This window comes from Vombatus ursinus, unplaced genomic scaffold (assembly GCF_900497805.2).
Source record: "Vombatus ursinus unplaced genomic scaffold, bare-nosed wombat genome assembly UNPS02001287.1, whole genome shotgun sequence".
NCBI lineage: Eukaryota > Metazoa > Chordata > Mammalia > Diprotodontia > Vombatidae > Vombatus > Vombatus ursinus.
The window spans coordinates 9,137,082-9,157,867 of NW_020941065.1; the positions used below are offsets into that span (position 1 = coordinate 9,137,082).

Below are 20,786 nucleotides of genomic sequence, written 5' to 3' on the forward strand. Positions count from 1 at the left end.
CCAAAAGGCCCGAGAGCACCGACGGGGGCCGCAGGAGAGGGCTCACTACAGAGGCCAAAAGGTCCGAGAGCACCGATGGGGGCCTCAAGAGAGAGTTCTGAGCTGTCAGCTCTGCTGCGAATCGAGAGATGTCATCTGCTCCCATCCATCAGAGGGCTCAGGGTAGCAGGTCCAAGGGCAGGATGGGGAGCAAAACCCAAGATGTTAACTGATCTCCTTTCTGATACTCTCAAAGCTCGCACATTTGACTCATCCCAAGGTGAGGCCCACCTCATGGGCCTCAAGCCATCCTAGATGCCAAGCTGAGATTGTCTTTGGATCCTAGCAGCAGAGATTTAAAAGTAGAAGGTGCTACAAAGCACCTAGGTGGAACAGTGGATAGAGCACTAGGCCTGGAGTCAGGAAGACCTAAGTTCAAATCCAGACTCAGACCCTTCATAATTGTGTGACCCAGGGCAGGTCAATTAACCTGTTTACCTCAGTTTCCTCATCTGTAAAATTGGGATGATAATAGCACCTACTCCTAGGGCTGTTGTGAGGATCAAATGTAATGACTGTAAAGTCTTAGTATGGTGCCTACAGTGCTAAATCCAGGGGACCAGGATCGAGACTCACCCACTCACTGACCCAGATACCCCTCACACTTCTCTGGCCCAAAACAGGATCGTTTCAGAAGAAACAAAAAATGATCCATATCTGCTCACATCCTCAAAACGAGGGCCAAAGGGGAGCATGGGGCAGTGACTGGACAAACTGCATTCGCTGCATAAACCGTGAATGAACCAGGCCCAGAAAGGCCCCATCAGCCAAAGTGTAGTGAGGAGAGGGGTGGGTAACTTCAGTCAGAAAACCTGGATTCAAATCCACTAACTATAAACTGTGTGAGCCCAGGCAGATCATTTTATTCCTCTGGGACTCAGTTTTCACAGGTATGTGTTCTACTGAAATATAAAGCTTAAACTTAACATCGCCACCTCCACCGGCCTCAGTTTTCTCATCTGTAAAATGGGAATTGACTTCAATTTAGCAAACATCTTTTCATAACGACTTTCCTTCCTCTTACAGAGTAGTTGTTGGGGAAGTACTTTGTTTATTTTCGAAAGCTTGCACTAGTTGCCGATGTTGGTTAGGGTAGGGATTTTCTCCTGGTATGGAAACTTCCTTTACTGTTGCAAATTGGCAACTCATTAACTACCCTATTTTCCAGTTGCTGGGGGTAGCCCTGAAATGACTGGGCCAGAGGCACACAGCTGGGATGTGCGCCAGGCCTTCCTGGCTTGGATCTACTGTCATTCTCTGCCAGGAGGGCTAGACTTGGGGTCCGAGGCCTCCGCCCTCCCGCGTCTCATCTGGACCACTTGGAACAAGTCACTCACGTCTGTAAAGTGAGGGGACAGAATCGCACGGCCCTGACCTACCTCCCAGCCCCAGGACTGTGAATGCCCCATTCACCACCACGGATGCCAGGGACAAAGGGCAGCGAGGACCTCAGCGTCCACGCTGGAACACTCGGTGCCCAGGGCTCAAACAACCAGGTCGCTTAGCCTTTCCGTCTCCTCCCATCAGACCCCTCCCGGGGCCGTTAGGCAGCAGTTCGGGAAATGACCCGGTAGCCACCCTCCCCCAGCGTCACAAAGTGGCCTTCCTCTCTACCTTGCTGTACCAGCTTCAGGCTTCTGCCAGAATGCTCAGAACCCACGTGGGCTGCATTCCCCACTGGTGACCTGCCCAGGACTCCGGGGAAACAAAAGGACAGCCAACCCCGCTCCCCGACATCACCAGTGGAAGAGGAACAGGCTCCCTGCTCAGCGAGTTATCAGAGGAACCAGGTCCTTCCTGCCCCAACAGCAGGCAGAGCCCCTCCCAGCCCCCCCACTTCCCTTAGAACCTGGCCCAGAACACACCCCCCTCCCCATCCCTGAGCAAGCCTGGGGGCAGCTTCACGGAGCCGTGGCCCAGATCCAAGTCTCCCACTGGTAGGAAGGTCTGCCTCATCCTTTCTCCTAATTCTGCCCTCTGAGACGAAGCAGAACAAGCCTACGGCCTCTTCCACAAGACAGGCCCTCCGGACGTACCCCTCCCACATCTGCCCTTCTCCTGGGTTAATGCCCCCAGCTCCTCCCGCCAAGACTCAAGGCCAGGCCTCTCCTGGGTGCCTTCTCCGGACACTGTCCAGCTCTTAACTTCTACACCATCTGATCCCAGAATCGGGGAGGAGGCAACCAGTACAACCAAACCATTTATTATAATCAGATTCGATTTCATTTTCAGATCCCGACCCCCTTATTTTTATAGTTATAAGTCAGTCCACAAACATTTATTAGGTACCTACTGTCAGGCACTGGATAGAAAGGAAGGTGAAAACCGGCTGCCCTCCAGCAGCTCCTAGTCTAGAGACAAACAAGATATACACACGGCACACAGGAGCGTCAGAGCTTCAATTAAACCCAGGTCCTGACTCCAAATCCAGCCCTCTTTCCCTTAAAGCAGGCTGCAGTCAACGTCCTTTCTAAAATAAGACACCACAGTTCTTCGCGTGTGGCCTGATCAGGAATGACCAATTACTTCTCTGGTCCTGAACATCCATCCATCCACACCTTCATTTGGGCACTGAATATTTACTAACCACCTATTACAAGCAAGGAAGGGGCTGTGCTCAGTGACCTGGGGGAATCAAGGGCAATGAGACAGTCCCTGCCCTCCAGAAGCTTACAGTCTAGTGAGCATCTTCCCTATCACTTAAACTAGCAGTATCCTTATCTCTGCCCTTTCAAATAAAAATCCCCACAAATTCTTCTGTTGCACATCAAGCAAGGTAAGATTGGGAGGCATCATAGTATAGTGGGAAAATCCCTGGATTTGAAGGTAACAGACCTGGATTTGAATCCCAGCTCTGTCACCAGCTGCCCAGGTGACCCTGGCCAAGTCACTTCTGGGGCTCTATTTCCTCAATTATTGGTTTTCCACTATCTGGATCTTAACCTTGATGGAATGAAAAATAACATTTCAGACTCACTGTTTTTGAAATTCATACCCCAATGTTTTCAGAAGTAGGGAAACTATTCAGTTGAATATTCTCTAAGTGTTGGTTAGCTTGGCTGTGTGGCTCCCCGCTTCCATCTCTGTTTCTTTTTCTCTCCCTCCCTCCCTCTCTATTCTCTCTCTCTGTAATAAGGGATGGCTCTCTGGGGAGGAGAGATCAGAAGGATCTATTTGGAACTGAAAGTGATGTCAAAATGAAAGATATCAATGCAAATCTTTAAAAAAGAAAGTCATTAAATGTCAGATTACCCAGAGGAAAATGATGCGGTCCTTTATCCCAGTCACTTTCAATTACAATTTAATTATGGTACCGGAGAATTGCTGTTGAGGGTTTTAAGTACACCGCATGTCCACATTTTAATTTCACTGTAATGAACATTTTCCCCTTTAAAAAAAAAAAAAAGGTAGGAGGGATCTTTAAGGTACCTTTTCTACCTCTAATTCAGGCTCTGCTCCTCCTTCCTGGAGAGAAGGTGAAAGCAGGTGGCCTCAGGGTCGTTTGGAAAAGGAGGGAAACGCAAACCTCTCAGGTCCGGCAGAGGCAAGAAGCCACCTCTCTCACATTCAGCCAATAATCTCCCTGATCAATTGCTGTTAACCCTCGGGGATGTGCTGAACCACAGAGCAAGCCAGAGGAGGCAGAGATCCCCCTGAGATTAAAGGGAGGGAGGGAGGGAGGGAAGAAGGGGGAGGGGGGATGAAGAGGGGGAAGGAAAGAGGGAAGAAGGGGGAAGGGGGATGAAGAGAGGGAGGGAAGGAAGAATGGGGAGGAAGGGAAGAAGGGGGAGGGAGGGGGAGAGGGAGAGAAGAGGAGGAGGAGGGAGGACTCTGGCCTGATCACACCACATTCTTTGGGGGGGGGGCCCTCCCCACAGGAGTACAGGCAGAAGGGAGAAGGGTCTCTGGGTCACAACAGCCCAGTCAGCTGGCCGTTTTCACAGGCCTTTCACTACCCCCAAGCCTGGAATTCTCTCCCTCCTCACAGTGGTCTCTTCAAATTCCTAATTTTCTGAGCTCATGCACCTATCTTCTTAAAGCTGTGCTACAACAGAATATAAATCACTTTGTATTTGATGTAGCCTGGGAACTGATGTAATTCATATATGGCAAGAGTTCTTTGCAAACCTTAAAGTGTTATAGAAATGCCACGATAATGATGATGATGTAGAAGTAGCAGTAGCAGTAGTAGTGGTTGTTATTTGTATGCATCTGCCTGGCACTTAATAGACCCCTTAAGGAATGCCTGTTGAACCAAGCACTTCAAGTTGTCCCCATACAGAGGAGGGAAGGAAGGGGAAAGGGTCAGGCTGGGGTTTTTAACTGAGGAAAATCCAGAGCTCCTTCTGCGAGAGCTGAATGGAAACAGTCCATACTAAGGAGCTCTGGATTCCCGAACAGGTGAACACACCCATGACATCTCCACAGAAGAAAAAACTTCCTAACCAGGGGATCTATCAAGTAGAATGGTATTTTTCTGAGGTGGTAGTGAGTTCCCTGTCCCTGGACGACTTCAGGCAGAGGCTAGACGGTCATTTGTCCAGGATTCTACTTTAGGGTCAGGTTTGAAGGGACAACCTCCAAGGTCCCTTCGAGCTGTGAGATCCAGAGGGTCTCAGGGGCAGAGGGACTTTAGGCAGGTGACCAGTGACAACTGTCTTCAGATCTGTGAGATGGGCACAGGAAGTGTGGGAGTAGACCATGATCACCACCCCTGAGAACGCTCCCCGTCCGCTCCCCGTCCCTTCCCCGAGACTCTGGGTCCAAAGAGGTTGTCTCAGACCAGCCTGGCCAACAAAACGCCTTCAGATAAAATGTACTTTCTCCCCTTTTCTCCCCTCCCCCACGAAGGGGCAGGAACTGAGGTTAGAGGTCACAAAGAGAACAGTCCCAAAGTGGGATGGGCTGTCAAAGGAAGTGGTGAGCTCCCCACCACCCAAGGGTCACCAAGAAGAATCTGGAAGAACACATCTCAGGGCTGTGGGAGAGGGGATTCGTTTTCAGGTCCAGGTTAGACTAGGTCCCTCCAAACTCTCAGAACCTGGGCCCAGAAAGCATTAGTTTGAGAGGGATCTGGGGGCTGACAATCTAGCCCCTAACAGCCACCCAGTCACCTCATCCCAAAGAAGGTCAGCCAATCCAAGGAGGAAGAAGGGCAGGACCCCGATCTTGGTTTGGGACCTCCCTGTACCAATGCAGGTCAGCCCCTCCGCTGCTGCTGCCTGAGGGCGCAGAGAGGCCCAGGGTCACCCAGCCCAGATGTGTCTGAGGCAAGATCTGATCTCTGACCAGGCCTTCCTGGCTCCAAGGCCACTCTATCTACTGCATGATGAAGAACACACACTCTGAGAACCAAGAACTCTCCAATCTCGGGCATTAGCTGTGAGGAAACAAAAACAAGCACCACCTGGGGCAGTGGGCAGAAGGCCAATGGCCCACTCCTGGGAAGGCTGAGCAGCGGTCAATGCCTGTCTACTCAGCTACCCAGGACAGCAACAGGGAAAGGGGAGCAGAGGCGAGAACACCAGGACCTCAAAGACCTGGGGCTAGAAAGGACCCAAGACGTCATTGAGGCCAACTGCCTCACTTGACAGATGGGGAAACTGAGGCAAAAGATGACTAGCTCAAGGTCACCCAGCTGAAATTCGAACCCAGGTCCTGGGACTCCAACTCTCTCACTCCTTCCCCCATATCAGATGGGAGCCTTGAGAGCCAGAGGGGACTTCAAGAGACCATCCAGCTTATGTGGCCCCAGAGGAAATGAGACAGAGGCTATGGGGCACTCCCACTTCCACCAGAGGAAGAGGGACATTCCTGGAAACAGAGAGCGGAAAAGTCAGAAGGCCAAATACCAAAACTCCTGGAACCCAGGGCTGGCTGGCATCCTGAGGATAAACAGCCTCAAAAAGGCCAAGAAAGTCTCTTAAAAAGGGCTGATAACTAGGAAATAAGATAGACAGGCAATGGCGTATAGAAATCTATCCTGCCCTACAGGAAAATAGAAGGGGAAGGGGATAAGAGAAGGGGGGGTGATAGAAGGGAAGGCAGGCTAGGGGAAGGGGTATTTAGAATGCATGCCATCTTAGGGTGGAGGAGGGGAGAGATGGGGAGAAAATTTGGAACTCAAAATCTTGTGGAAATGTATGTTGAAAACTAAAAATAAACAAATAAATAAATGAAGAAGGGCTGACAGTCACCCAGATATGGGCCTGAGGAACCGGGTGGCTTTAGGCACAGTGCTGTCAGCCAGCTAACAAGTATTTATTCAGCACCTACTACATGCCAGGCACCATGCCAAGCACCAGGGATACAAAGAAGTCAACAAGCATTTAATAAGCACCTAATATATGCCAGGCACCATGCCAAGCACCAGAGATACAAAGAAAGGCAAAAGACAGTCCCTACTGTGGTGAACCTGGAGTCAGGAGGACCTGAGGGTCAAAGCTACCTCTCATGCTCTCACACCCTGTGACCAGCCAAGGCCTTCAGTATCTCTGACGTTCAGTTTTTCCAACTATGAAATGGAGATCATGAGACCCAGGGTGGTAGTGAGGATCAAATAAGACAAGATCTGTAAAGTCTTTTGCAAACTTTAAAGCACTACAGACACATCCCTTATAATTATGATTCCAGTCCAAATCTGAATCTGCAGTCAGAACTTGCCCCCCCACTTCATCATCATCATCATCTTCATCACCATTATCATCACCATCATTACCACCACCACCACCACCATCATCACCACCATCATCATCACTATCATCTTCTTCAACATCACCATCATCACCATCACCATCATCACCATCATCACCACTACCACCATCATCATCACCATCATCACCATCACCATCACCATCATCACCATCATCATCACCATCATCACCACTACCACCACCATCATCATCACCATCATCACCACCATCATCATCACCATCTTCTTCATCATCATCATCACCATCACCATCACCACCACCACCGTTCGATGCCTCCCCAGGAAGCAAACTCCCTTTCTCTAAAGCTGCCTGCATTAATTAAGGCACCCTTTGGTGTTGTTACAGAGGCCCTAGACCTGAGTTCAAATCCTACCTCAAATACTTGTTACCTGGGTGACCTTGGACAAGTCACTTGCCAGCTTCCTCATCTATAAGACAAAGAGACAGCTGACCTCTGAGGTCCCTGTCAGATCTAATTCTACAATCCTGTTTTCCAGTACTTAAAGGGTCTTAATAAAGAAGAGAGGACCGCTCTGGGTCCTTCCAGCCCTTAATCCAATTTAGACCGGATTTACTAGCTCCTTGAAGACAGGCCCCAGTCTTATTCAAACCTTGGCTCTCTCCTGCTGGCCTGCGGGGAACATCTACCCCCAGCAGTCCAGGCTATCTTTTACTTAAAAAATGCTGAACCCTCCCTCCATCCAGACGTAATTGATTTTGGGGATGAAGCGGCAGACAGAGCTTCCTGGTGGCCCAAAGATGAAAGCCAGTCCAGGAGGAGGCAAGAGCAGTGGGTGCCCAGCCTTCGTCCAGCTAAACCAAAGCTGTGTCCTAGCTGACTATCCTTCTCACGCTGGGGTTGTTCGTCCTTCCCTTTCAGAAAGGCCCAATGACACCACCCGCGATGTCTTGACTCGTGCCTGAATGGGATTTCAGTGAGGCAGAGCCGCACGAAGTCGTCAGCCTCACTCTCTCTTCCACAGTCACTGACCAGTGGCAGGACAAAAGTCAGGATGCCTGGCGATGGCCCAGGGTGCAGTGGATGACCTCGGCATCTTCCACGTCTGACCAAGCTCTAAGTACTCCGGGGCACCTGCTCCAGCTGCCCTCACGGCCGTAGGAACAAACTGTTCTCATCTGCCCACTCCTCCGGGGAAAGTCTTCACATGCTTCGGGTAGATAGCCCCAGTCACCGACGGATCTGAGGTCTGTCAGCTACCCTCAACCTGGTTTAGCCCATCTGCTGAGATGGTTTTACCCAGGTGTGGCTGCTGGACATGCAACAGCTTCTTGGAGCCACAGGTGAGAGCTGGCTGACGGGTGGACATCAAAGGTGGATGAGAAGCCCTCTCACCAGAGAGCTAGTCCTCCCTGAACACCCCATACAGAGCAGTGCTCTGGCCACTGGTGGCAAGGGGAGACCGAGCCACGGAATACCACGGGGCCGTTGTGGGCTGCCTGTGGACCCCTGTCGTCCCGGGCTCTGGCAGGCATCTCTCCGTTCTGATCCCAGTCTTCCCCAGAACCCTGGTTCATGTGAGTGGCATGCTTGGCCTCGGTGCCTCTGGCTCGCTGCTGACCTCTCTCCTCGGCGATGTGGCTGACGTGCTCACCGGCTGGTGTTCCTTCTCATGCCATGCTTAGAGTAAACCTCCAAGTTTTTCTCCCAAACCTGAAACACCTCACCACTCGGCTTAGCACCCCCGCACCCAAGAAGTTCTCAACAAGCCTTGGTTGGATTCTATGTAACTCTGGGTCAAACCATCAGCCCCCAGGTAATGTGAGGGCGCTCAAGAGGCCTAAAGACAGAAGCAGCGCCAGACCTGGAGACAGAAAGATCTGGATTCAGACTTCTGCTTGACATTCACCAACTGGATAGCCCTAGGTAAAGCACTTCTCTCTGCATCTGTAAAACAGGAATAATAAGACAGCCTTGGGAAGATTCTTGGGGAGACCAGATGAAACAGTTAGGAGGATGATGGCAATGACAACGGGTCCCAGCAAAGGAACCCCAGTGAACGGAAGCCCTCAGGTACCACGAGCCCCTTTTGTGGCTAATGATTTATCTGTCCACTCCTCCGGCACACACAGGAAGTAGGCTGATGCTCTCACTGGACATCCTCTCACTTCACAACCCAGTTAATCTCTACCAATCTATGTCACTGATATATTCTATTAAGGAACCCCAGGTGAGTGAGGAGGAGAGGAGGAGGGAGAGAAGGGGAGGAGGAAGGGAGGAGGAAAAGAGAAGGAAGAGGAGGAGGAGAAGCAGGAAGAGGATTCTTGGCAGAGGGGCCTAGGAGACAGATGCACTCAGAGTCCTGGACCCGAGGGGCTGCGAGCACCTCTAGGCCCACGTAGGTAGGCACGCTTCCTGTGGTCAAGTGTCCCAACGACAGTCCAGGAGGACCAGGGCCAAGGGCAGCAGAACCAGCAGCCAGGAGAGACTGTCCCAAAGTGATCTGTAAGCCCCATGGCAACTGGACACATGAGAGAATGGCCGCCCACTCGCTTGTCAGAACATGACAGCACTCCAGGCCAGCTGGTCTTATCATATTCCTCCCAGGGCTACCTCCCCCCAAGGACCCGAGCTGGGCCTTGGAGGCCTTCTACGTGGAGGTCCCTGAGGCCCCAAAAGCTGCTGTGACTGTTCCACAGCACTCCTTGGCTCTGAGCATTCGAATGCCAGGGCTCTGTCCGCTGGCCCGCTCTGCCGGCCTCTCTAACTGGCCGGGTGATTCAGAGCCAGCTTCTTAGCTCTCTCTCCCACCTCAATGTCCCTTCTGAATTGCACTTCTCTCTCTCCATGTGGTAATCTGCCAAGATAATGGATGTAAGCCTCTTGAGGACAGACTGTCTGGCTTCCGTCTTTGAGCTGGGCACACAGTAGACGCCTACTGAGTAAATGTCAGCTGAATTCACTGAACCCTATTTTTTCCCCGCCCATCAGGAAATGTTGACTGAATGGATGACTCTAATGAAATGAATGAATGACCTATTTACTAAATGCTTACTATGTACAGAGCATTATACTAAGAGCCGGTGTACAAATAGAAAATAGAAATAATAAAAAACCAAGAAACGGAGCAGATCTCTACAGAGAATCAACATGGACAAGCAGACAGATAGATACACGTCTGAATGGGAGGAAGGAAAAAAGGGACACAGCCTGGAATAGTGGACGGAGCAGGCCCATAGTTGGTTAGCCCTGGATTCAAGTCAACAAGCATTTATTAAATGCCACCCGTGTACCAGGCACTGAACCAGTCTGACCCACGCTGGTTGTGCAACCCTGGGCAGCTCCCTAAGATAAGGAAGTTATAAACTACAATCATTGGAGGGAATTTCCATACAAGGAGTTCTCCCCCATGACAAAATCACAGGGACCTTCCTCCTTCTCCTCCTCCTCCTCCTCATGTCCATGGCACGTTTAGGTTTTGCGAGGCCCTCTTCCTACAACCCTGGTAGATGTACAAGGCAAACATTACTATTCCCACGTGGCAGATGAGATCCTAAGGCTCAGAGAAAGGTTAATGGACCTGCCCAGGGTCGCATAGTGCCTGAGGCGGGAAGCCCAGGGCACCCAGACTCCAAGCCCAGCCTTCTCCAGGCAGATGGACACACTGGGCCTAGCCAAGAAAGCTTTTTGTAGGAGGTGGCCTTTCAACCAATATTTCTCAAAAGAAGAAGGCTGTGGGTCCACGGACAGGAGGAAAGCCATTTAATGACTTGGGGAGAGGCTTCTAGGCAAGATAGAAAGGCAAGCAGGACCACAACAAAGGATGTGGAGAAAGCCTAGGGGAGACATAACAATTAACTACACGATCACCACCAGGGAATGATTTCTGAAGTCCCTTAGGACAAGCTGGGAGAACAGAGAGTCTTGGAATCTAATTCAACAAGCAATTTTTCACAGTGCCCGCAATAGTAGGTACTTAAGAAATTCTTGGTGAAATATATCCACTGCCTGGTGCCACAGTGCTAGGCTCCGGCTGACCCCAGGCCCCTCAAGGAGCATGCCTTCTACTTGGAAATAAGCTTGTACGCCGATTAATCCATCCAAGGTCATCGGAGGAGGCAGAGAAGGCTGGCAGCCATGGGGACCAGAAAAGGTATCCAGGAATGGGGGTAAACAAGGAGACAGGACCCTCGGGGTGGAGAAGGGGCATGAGAAGGGGCCAGAGCCTGTGCTAAGGTTTGGTGGCAACCAATGAATTGTGCTGAGCTTGGGACAGTGCAGTCTTGCAGGGATGGAAAATTCATGTGACTGTTTCTAACTTCAAAGGGCTGATTGTGAAGCTCACTTCCCACCATTCCGCAGAAAAGGAGGTACTTTTAGACAAGGACAATCCACTGCTTTGTTTCGCCTGGTTGTTACAAAGGAAAAGTTCTATTGGGGGGGGGAGTCAGACCCTCCCCTCACTGGGAAGTGAAAGATGTTTTTTACAAGTGTCAATAATTTTTTTTTCAAGTAGAGAGGAAGAGACAGAGATAAGTCTGGAAGGAAGGGGGTGGCAGGAGGGGATCCAACTACTAGGCTGAGAAGTCAGTGTTTTAGCCTCGAGGTAACAGCCAGTAGGGCTGATGGCCTAGGCCAGGGGTGGGGAACCTGGAGGCTTCAGGCCACATGTGGCCTTCTAGATCCTTAAGTGTGGCCTTCTGACTGACTGCGCTTACAGACCTAGAAGGCCACACTCGGCCTGAAGTCTCCTAGTTCCCCACCCCTGACCTAGGAGAAGAATTCAATCAGATGGGGACCTTGGGATTATCCCTTTGGCAGCTGGGCAGGCGATGGAGGGGAGAGAGAAAAAGGGAGACGGAAGAGGAGGCTAATGCCATGAGCCCAGGTGAGAAGCGGTAAGGGTCTGAGCGGGGCTGGTGGCCTTCAGAAGAACTAGAACCCAGACCTTTTGCCTTCAGAGGCTGGCTCTCTAGCCAGGATCCCCTGCTGCTGCAGCTGCACATTTTACAGAGAAAACTGGGACCCAGAGAGAAGAAGGGAAGTTTGCAAGAGCTCACTCAGTGTTGGTCCTACTATGCGTCCTCCTGACACGGGAAGGCTCGAACGTGAATGAGGGGAGACGACCAATGCCCATGACTGAGCCTTTGGGGATGCTTACCCTGAGGGAGCAGGAAATGAGCCTGAGAAGGGGGGTGGGGTAGGGGAGCAAGTAAGTCTGGCTGCTGTGGACCGTTACTCCAAGGGTGGGAAGTGGCAACACGAAAAATGAAACGGTCCGAAGAAGGAGACAAGCAAAGCTTTGCCAAGCAGGAAGGAAGGAAGAAAGCCGAGGACGAAGGCTGGGGAGGAGGCCCTGAACTCCTGTCTACACAGAAAAGGCACTGGGGAGACCTAAAGGGCTTGAAAAGGAGAGGAAGGCCTGTGGCCTCACCATCATCATCACCGTGGGTGACGAGGACTATCTGGCTTCAGGCAAAGGCCCAGTGTTCTTGGTTCTCCTTGAAGGATGCTCAGAGAGACGGGCAGGCATGGCACCCTGCTGGCTGGCTGGCTGCTGAAGGGTCCGGAGCCCTCCTCCTTCTCCTCCTCGCAGGTCTTCCCTGGGGCAGCCACCCACCTCTCTCTAGACTCACTCATCTTAAATTCCACTATTCCAAACAGCTGGAAATGAGTCCACCACCACCCCCCTCCAAAAACACAAGACAGGCAAACATGGGCGGCTGTTTCTGCCAAGTTAAGCTCTGAATTAGCTGCATTCCATTTCATTAAAACAATTACCTGAGAGCCGGCCAAGAATGACACAAAGCTTCCCTCCATCCCCCCCAACACACGATGCCTGCTTCCCAAGTCAGCCAACAGAGATCAAGTCCATGACACACTCCCCAAGGGACCTCACTGGGAAAGGTCCCACAATCCCCCACAACATGGCCATCCAGGAGATCCCGGGTCCGGCAGAAAGGAAACCTCAGGCAACACCCCGTCCCACTGGGAGCAGCCAGGACACTCACCTCTCTCCAGAAGCCGAGGGGGCTGGATGGGCCAACCTCGGGGTGCTTCCCCAAAGCGTGGCTGCCCTGTGCCAGGGAGGCTGAGCAAGCCCTGGGGGAGGGTGCCAAGTGGCACAGCTCTGACTCAGCATAAACAGGGCCCCTGGGGACAGGGACTGGGGGCTGGGAGACTCAGGTCTCCAGGTCCCAGGCCACTGGATGGCCTGGCCAGAGCCCTCCGCTGGAGCCTCAGGCCACTCTGGCCCCTGCCTCCCTCTCACCCACTGGGGGTGCTCAACTGGCCCCTGATAAGGCTGAGCATGACGTGAAAGGCCAGGCATTCCTCCCTCCTCCCCCTCAGCCCAGGCTCTCCCCAGGCTCCCTGCCTACAACTAGCCCGGCTCTAGATCACACCAGACTGACCAGCCCCGGAGATCTCCCCACCACCAGGGGCGGAGGGCCAGCTCAGAGCCACACATGCTCAGAGGAGGGCCCCGGGGAGAAAAAGCACAGCTCCTACTTCTAGAACACTTTCAAAGCGCTTCATATGCATTATCTCACTAGAGGCCAAGCATCACTCAAAAGGACTGACCTGGATGTCTCCGCCATCATGGCGTACAGGGCACTGGCCTTGGAGTCAGGAAGACCCAAATTCAAATCCCACTTCAGAGACTAGCTGGCCAGGTTCCCTTCTCTGTGCCTCCCTTAGCTCATCTGTCAATGAAGGAGCTGGATCTGATAGCCTTTCAGGATGCTTCTACACCTCTCTATGTGCTATCCCTGCACCTGTGTACTTCTCTAGGCTAACTCATCCTGGGAGACCTCTGTCCACCTCTTCCCCTAAGTTCAACACTGAGGGCTAACATCCATGGCCACGAGTTATTATCCCCATTTTACAGATGAGGAAACTGAGGCTCAAATCGGCAAAGAAACCTACCCAGTGACAGACAGTCAGTACGTGGCGGAGGTAGGATTCAAATCCAGGTCTTTTTGATTCTGAATCTAGCACTTACACACAACCTCATAGGAAGTAAATGTGTGTGTGTCTGTCTGTCTTTCTATCTCTGTGTGTCTATGTGTGTGTGTGTGGTGATGGTGGGGAAGGAAAGGTATGGTAACCTCTAGCTGACAGTCTTGGCCCATCTATTCCTATCAACAGCCCACCTGTCTCCAGGTTTAAGACCACGCACAATATTCCTACTATCTCCCCAACAGGCAGGACAGCAAACCAAACAGGAAAAAACCAGGCTTCTAGGATTTTCTGGCCCAGAGCTGAAAGAGACCTCAGAGGTCCCTTCATCTGACACTTACATAAATAGGAATCATCCCTTCTCCTGCATCACTGACAGGTGGACGTGAAAGCCTCCAGGGAGAGGGAGCTGCTATCTTCCAAAGGAGCCAATTCCATCCTCAGGAAGAAGTCTGTTGCAAACTTTTCCCTTATATCACCCAAAATCTGCCTTCCCTGCAACTTCTCCTCCCCTGCCCCGACCCAGGCTGTTAAAGAAGGACTGAATATAGGAATATCTCAAAGGATCGAGCTGTATCAATCCACACGATGTGTTTTTCCCTGATAAGGCAAAAAGAATAGAGATTGTAGGATGAACGTTTTTACCTCAAAGTAAAACCGTAATTATTTTATGTCGACTGATGGTCAATTGATAGTGATAAAGACCATCTAGTCCACTTCTCATCTTCCGAGAAGGAAATGGGGCCGGAATAGAGGGCTTTAGCTGCCCTAGACCACAGAGCAAGCATCAGAGATGGGATCTGAACCCAGGACCTCTATCTCCAACTCCAGGCTGCCTCAAGGCACAGAAAAAGGACCCCAGAATACCGCTAAGACTCCCTAAGAACAGCTGACACGTCAGTAACACTCTGAGGTTTGCAGAATGCCTGAAGATAAGATTATCTCACACAAGAGGCCTAACAGTAAGATTTCCAGTTTCCTGTGCAAAGCTTAAGTACCTCCTTCCCAGGGGAGTTCTTAAAGCATGGACTCTGCCCTCCAGGGCTCTGCCCAGTAGGATGGGTTCCTCACACACAGAGCTGAAAGCGACCCTAGAAGACATCTACTCCAGCCCCATCACTTTAGAGGAGAGAAAAGGGGGACTCAGGGAGGTTGCCAGTAGCATGCCCAAGGCCACACAAGCAGCAAGTGTTCCAAAATTCCTAGATCCAATCCAAAGCCCTCATGCATGATGGAGGGACCTGAGAGGTCATGTGACCTGTCCAAAGTCATAGTAGTGACAAGAGGCAGGATTTGAACCCAAGGTCCTATGACTCCAAATGCAGAGGTCTTTCCCCTTCACCACATGGCCTTAGCCACTGGTACCCAGAATTCATTTCAATTTACTTTAACTCAAGGAAACATCTATTAAGTTCCTATTTGTGCTGGAGATGGAGAATGACCAAGTTCCTGCCCTCAGGGAACTTACATTCTCCTGGGGAAAACAATGCAAACAAGGTAAGGCAAAAGGAAGGTAGGATATTTGGGGCATAAAGGAAAAGTCCTAACTATGTATTCTGGGAGGGGCAGCAGGGTAGCTCAGTGCAGGCCCTGTAGTCAGGAGGCCCTGAGTTCCAATCTGCCTCAGATACTTACTATCTCTGTGACTCTGGGCAAGTCACTTACTTAACCCTACTACCTCCAAAAAGAATTTTAAAAACAAAAAAAATTAAAGTACTCTGGGAAAGTCAGCTCCTGGATTTCAAGGACTCACCCTGGAGCCTGGAAAAGCATGATGGGACTAGGAATAGTTGTCACAGTGTGGACCCCGAAATGATGCTTGGAGGCTGGAGGAGAGCTCCCAGTTCACTGGCCAAGGCCAGGAGGGCCCTGAAGCAATTCCAGGCTTCTGGAGCCGGGAAGGGCCTGGAGTATCTCTTTCTAAAGATGGCAATTTAGAACACCGGGGTAAGGGAAAGAGCTGGATTTAGAGCCAGCGGCCCTGGGTTCGAATTCCTTTGAACAAGTCTCTCTGGGCCCATCAAAGCTTACAGTCCCTGGAGAGTGTCTCTCCCTGGGGTGGGGAACCTTCGGGCTTCAGGCCACATGTGGCCTTCCAGATCCTTAAGTGTGGCCTTTTGACTGAATCCAAATTTTACCTGGGTTTGTTCTGTAAGGATCTAGAAGGCCACATGTGGCCTGAAGCCCGAAGGTTCTCCACCCCTGGTCTCCCCAGACTCCAAAGAACTGGCAGGGAAGACAGGATCTAGGAAACAGGGTACTTTCTCTTGTGGTCTAGGTCTGGAGATCTGCAACACACTCACCTCGTGGAAAAATGCAGATCAATGCCTTGTTGAGGATAAAAGGATTTAGCCATCAAAAAAGCATTTATTAAGTGCCTACTAGATGCCAGGCACTGTGTTAGGGATGGGAGACCAGGACCTCAAAAGCTTGGTTGGAATGTACCTTAGAGATTATCAAATGGTGCCCTTCGTTTTACAGATGAGGAAATTTTACAGAGGGGCCATGACCTGCCCAGCTTCAGGCTGGCAGTGAAAATGGCAGGGCCAGGATTTGAACCCGGGACCACAGACCTTGAAGCTATTGTTTTATGCACCAACTAAACGATGTTGCTCTGCTGTCTCACTTCTTAGGAAACTAAGGCAGATGGGTATTGTAGTGTACGGTCCAGGTAGGATTGACCTGTAGGTAAGGTAAGCACTTCATGCTACACACACACACACACACACACACACACACACACACACACACACACACCAGCCTAGGACCCCCAATTCAGCAGTTCAGCAAACATTCCTCAGGCTTCTACCGCATATGCTAGGCACAGTGTTAGGCCTGGCTGACACAAAGGCTCCCTGCCCTCAAGGAGTTTACATTCTTCTATACAGTACAGACTACATCCTATTGGGAGGACCCAGGGGAAACAAACATTCAACAAAGTCCCCAGCTCTGGGGAGAATCTGGCTCAGTGCCCAAGGGGAGGGCACCAGCCACTCCACCAGCTTAGGCAAGCCACTTCCCCAGACCCAGCAGCTGGGTGCCCCCGACCCTGGCCCGACACACAGAGGAGCCACAGACGGACAGCACAAAGTCCAGACTTTCCATGGAAACAGGGAGGTTCCACAGGCCCAGGCTGCCTGAGGCAACTCCCCTGCCCCCCAACAGGACAATAAGGCTCTGTTTTCCAAAGGGTCAGCGCTTCTGGGAAGCTGAAAGTCGACAGATCCAGACTGCAGAGGCCAGTGGGCAATGCCAACAGCTGGCTGGGCCCCCCAGCAGGGGCCTGGGGGGAGCTCAGAGCTAGAAGGGGTGGGGGTTGGAGCTGAGACCACTGTGGCCCCTAAACGCCATTTCCTGGCTGTAGGCCGCAGGGCAGACATTTCATGGGGAAAACATTCATCAGCCCCCACACCCCCTTCCCCTTAGTTAGTCACACAGGGGGTGGGAGAGCATAAGAGTCACTGACTACAGGCAGAGAGCCAGCCTAGACATCCATCAGTCTCCTAGACAGTAGATCATAAGATCACAGATAGAGAGCTGGACAGAGAACCCGGGAGGCAATGATAATCTTCACCGTCATAGCTAGCATTCACATATAAGGTTTGCAAAAGCACCTAATATATGTTATCTCACTGGATCTTGAGTTTCACAACAACCCTGTGAAGTAGGTGCCATGATAATAGATATCATTATAATTACAATATATAATGACTGAGGAAACTGAGGCTGAGGGAGATAAAGTGACTTGCTGAGAGTCACACACAGCTAGTAGGGGTCTGAGGCAGGATTTGAATTTAAATCTTCCTGACTCCAGGCCCAAACTGTCTACTCAGCTACCTAGTGGCCTCTAGCTCAACCTTCTCATTTTACAGATAAGGCTGCTGAGGCAGGCCCAGGGAAGTTGGGTGACTTGCCCAAGGTCACACAGGTGGAATGCAATTGAACTTAAGTCTGCCGACTCCAAAGCCCCTAGGCTGCCTTCCGAGGTATGCCCACCACACAGCCACTTAGAACTGAGCAAAATTAGAGCCTGGTACTGGAATCAGGGAAGGACTGAGACAGAGTAGGGTCAGAAATACCATCAGAGTACACCTCAGGTGCCATGGAAACTCCATCCAGGAAAGCCCAGCACAGACTCTCAGTCAAAGAGCGTCTACAAAGTAGTAAGAAAAGCCACCAGCAATACTGGATAGAGGGAGAAAGATGAAGGCAGGACAGGATGGGGCAAAGAAGAGGAGGGCAGGGCTGGACATTTTGTGTTTACATTCTCTGCCCAACCAACGAAAGAGTTATAAATTTGTTACTTATTAAACAACACATGGCCAGTCTGTCTGTCACAGGCTGCTCCAGGGAGGGAACATTTCTCCAATTATTTTCCAAAAACAAAGGTCTGGCGGCACAGGTTCTGCCACCCCACCCCCCAACCTCCTCCCCTACCCCCTAGCCCAGTCAGCCAAAAAGAAAAAAGATGGCTCATAAGCTAATGGGGCTCCCAGCTGAAAGCACTCTGGGGAGGAAAAGAAATAAAAACACGAGACCCGGGCCATTATTATGTCCACCCTCAGAAAAACAGCTGACAGCCAACTCCGGGAGCAGCCAGCCAGAAAGACAGAGGGGCTGAGACCCAGAGGCCAGGCAAATTCCTCTGCCCTCCCTCAGCCACCATCAATTGGCCTCAGCCCGTGAGCCAGGCGTGGCCCCGCTGGCTCCTGGGAGCACAGCTGCACCCAGATCCAGGCCATTTAAACACTACGTCCCCCCCTGCCCCAACCTGTTCCATCTTTCCTTTCAGGGAGTAACTGTGTTCCTTTTCCCTACATGGAGGAGGAGGAGGAAGCATCTGAGGGCAGGCATCCAGGATCTCAGCTTCAAACTCCAGTCCCCAGAGCACAACAGAGAGAGACGTGCTAGAAGCAGCTTGGGATTGGTCAGCTTAAAGGTGGAAGGGTCACAGGAGACTGTGCAAGAGTTTATGGCTCTAAAACTGGAGAAGACCTCAAAAGCATCAAGTACAACCCCACCCCCCTTGACAGATGAGGAAACTGAGGCCCAGAGAGTGTGGCAATGACTGTCAGGGTTCTTAGAGGTGATATTAATTGCCTACTATACGCCCAGCACTGTACCAGGAGTAGGAAATACAAAAACAAAACAGTCCCTACCCTCAAGGAGCTCACATTCTACTGGGGGCACAAGTGGAGGGGATGAACACAGACAAGGAAATACAGAAACTTACACAGCTAAATGAACAAAAGTATAGGGAAAATAAAACCAAAGATATTTCAAAGAGGCAGCATCATCACTAGAGAAGGGACCAGGAAACCCCTTACGTGGCAGGTGACCCCTAGTACAGTGCCTGGCACACAGTAGGTGCTTAATAAATGTTTACTGGACTGGTTTATTGGAGCTGTGTCTGGGATGAAGGGAGGGCTTCTGTGAGGCAGAGGTGAGATGGAGAAACAGTGGTGACCCTTCCAGCTGCCTCTAGAACAGTGCCCAGGGAGTCTACGAGATGACACACAGTAGCCAAGAAGGCACCTCAGAGACCAGCTGGTTCAGCCTCCTCCATTTACAGATGAGGAAACTGAGGCCCAGAACAGTCAAGTAATTTGCCCAAAGTCCAAGAGGGAGAAAGCATCAGAGAGTGAACTTCGCACCAAACCAAGTCTTTTGACTTGCACTGGTCCACCCTACCACACTCCCCACTCTGGTCATTCCCCTCTCTGCCCACCCCAAGTAACAAACTGTTTAGATGAGGTATGGTAAGCAAAGACTGTCCCAGATTTCCTCCAGGCATACCCATTTTGAAAGGAAAAATACCTGCCCAGAACCAGTGCCAGCATTGAGCATGTTGGAAAACGGGTGCCAAGTCTAGCCTCGGCAGAACTCATCGTCTGGAGCACAGACAGAACCCCTGGGCTAGCCGTCCACTTAGTCTCCCAGGGGAAGGCACCCAGAGAAGGGTCAGGGAGACACTCCCAAATGACCCTCCTCCTCCCCACCTCTGCCTGGAACGCTCCTGCGCCTACAAATAGCCCAGAGTCGCTCAGACCTGGCGTCCAGATTGCCCACAGGACACTGAGCAGTGGAGGAGGAGGCCCCATCTGTCCTGTCTGTCGAATACATCCTCGGAGGGCAGAGTTGTCCAGTCACCCCTGGTACACACACACACTCACTCACACTCTCTCTCTCTCTCTGCCAAAGCAGCAGCTAACTTTTCCTGACTCCAGCGCCCCTTCTCTCTCTCTCCTCCCTCCGAGGCACGAATGACCGCTCACCCCGTAGGGAGGGGGGCTCCTGGGGCTCAGGGAGCGCCCGGACGGGCAGCCGGCTTCCAGAGCCAGTGGACCCCCGAGAAGGGACAGAGCCAACTTTGGCTCCGGCATCCTCTCCCCTTCGTGGGGGTCAGACTGTCCGGAGACAAGTAGAGGCGAGGGGTGCGGCCGGCGGCCAGCCCCCAGGGATGGCTCCGGGCTCCTGACCCCGAGGGGCCGGACGCCCAGCCCAGCCCAGCCCCCGAACGCCTCATCAGTTTCACCGGGAAACAAACACGGGCTGGGACCCATCCCACCGAGAAGACCCCACTTCGGAGCCCTAGACCCTCGGGAGCCTAGGGGTGATCTCACTCAACGTGGGAGCAGCCCCCAGCCTCAGGTGGAAGCGCTCCGGAGTGGGGGGCTCCCCTTCCCAGGATTGGGGGGTGGGGAGGAGGGTGCAGGAGGGGGCGACGAGGAAGATGGTGGAGTTGGAAGGGGGGGGCTGGCCTGCTGGGCCCCCAGACCCCCGGCGCCGGGACGCTGGAGTGGGGGGAGCGGCGGGGGGGATCTCAAAGCTCATTAGAAGTGCCGGGGGGGATGCCAGCGGCCCCCCAGTCTGCGGGTCCCCAGCCCCGCCCCGTGGGGCGGTGGCGGCGGGGGCCCCGGTCCCGCGTGGGCCCGCGCACTCACCGAGGTCGTCCATGGCCGGGCCGCTGTCCCCGCTCTCGCCCCGCTCGCTCGCGCTCTCTCCGCCCCGCAACTTTTCCGCCGCCGCGACGAGATCGGCCCGGGGCGCGCCCGCGCCCCCGCGAGTCCGCCCGCGCGCGCACGCCCTGGCACCGCCCCCCTGCGCGCGCGCCG

General features: G+C 52.3%; 1 protein-coding gene across 2 annotated transcripts in view; it reads right to left on the reverse strand.

The window, feature by feature from the left end:
• PXN (paxillin) overlaps positions 1-20,692 on the reverse strand; it is a 56,452-nt gene extending 35,760 nt beyond the window's left edge. For both annotated transcript variants that reach the window (XM_027864198.1, XM_027864187.1), the window contains exon 1: positions 20,616-20,692. In XM_027864198.1, coding sequence (XP_027719999.1) covers positions 20,616-20,628 — 13 coding nt within the window. In that variant the 5' untranslated portion in view covers positions 20,629-20,692. The remainder of the gene's footprint in view (positions 1-20,615) is intronic.
• Positions 20,693-20,786: the final 94 nt, after the last annotated feature.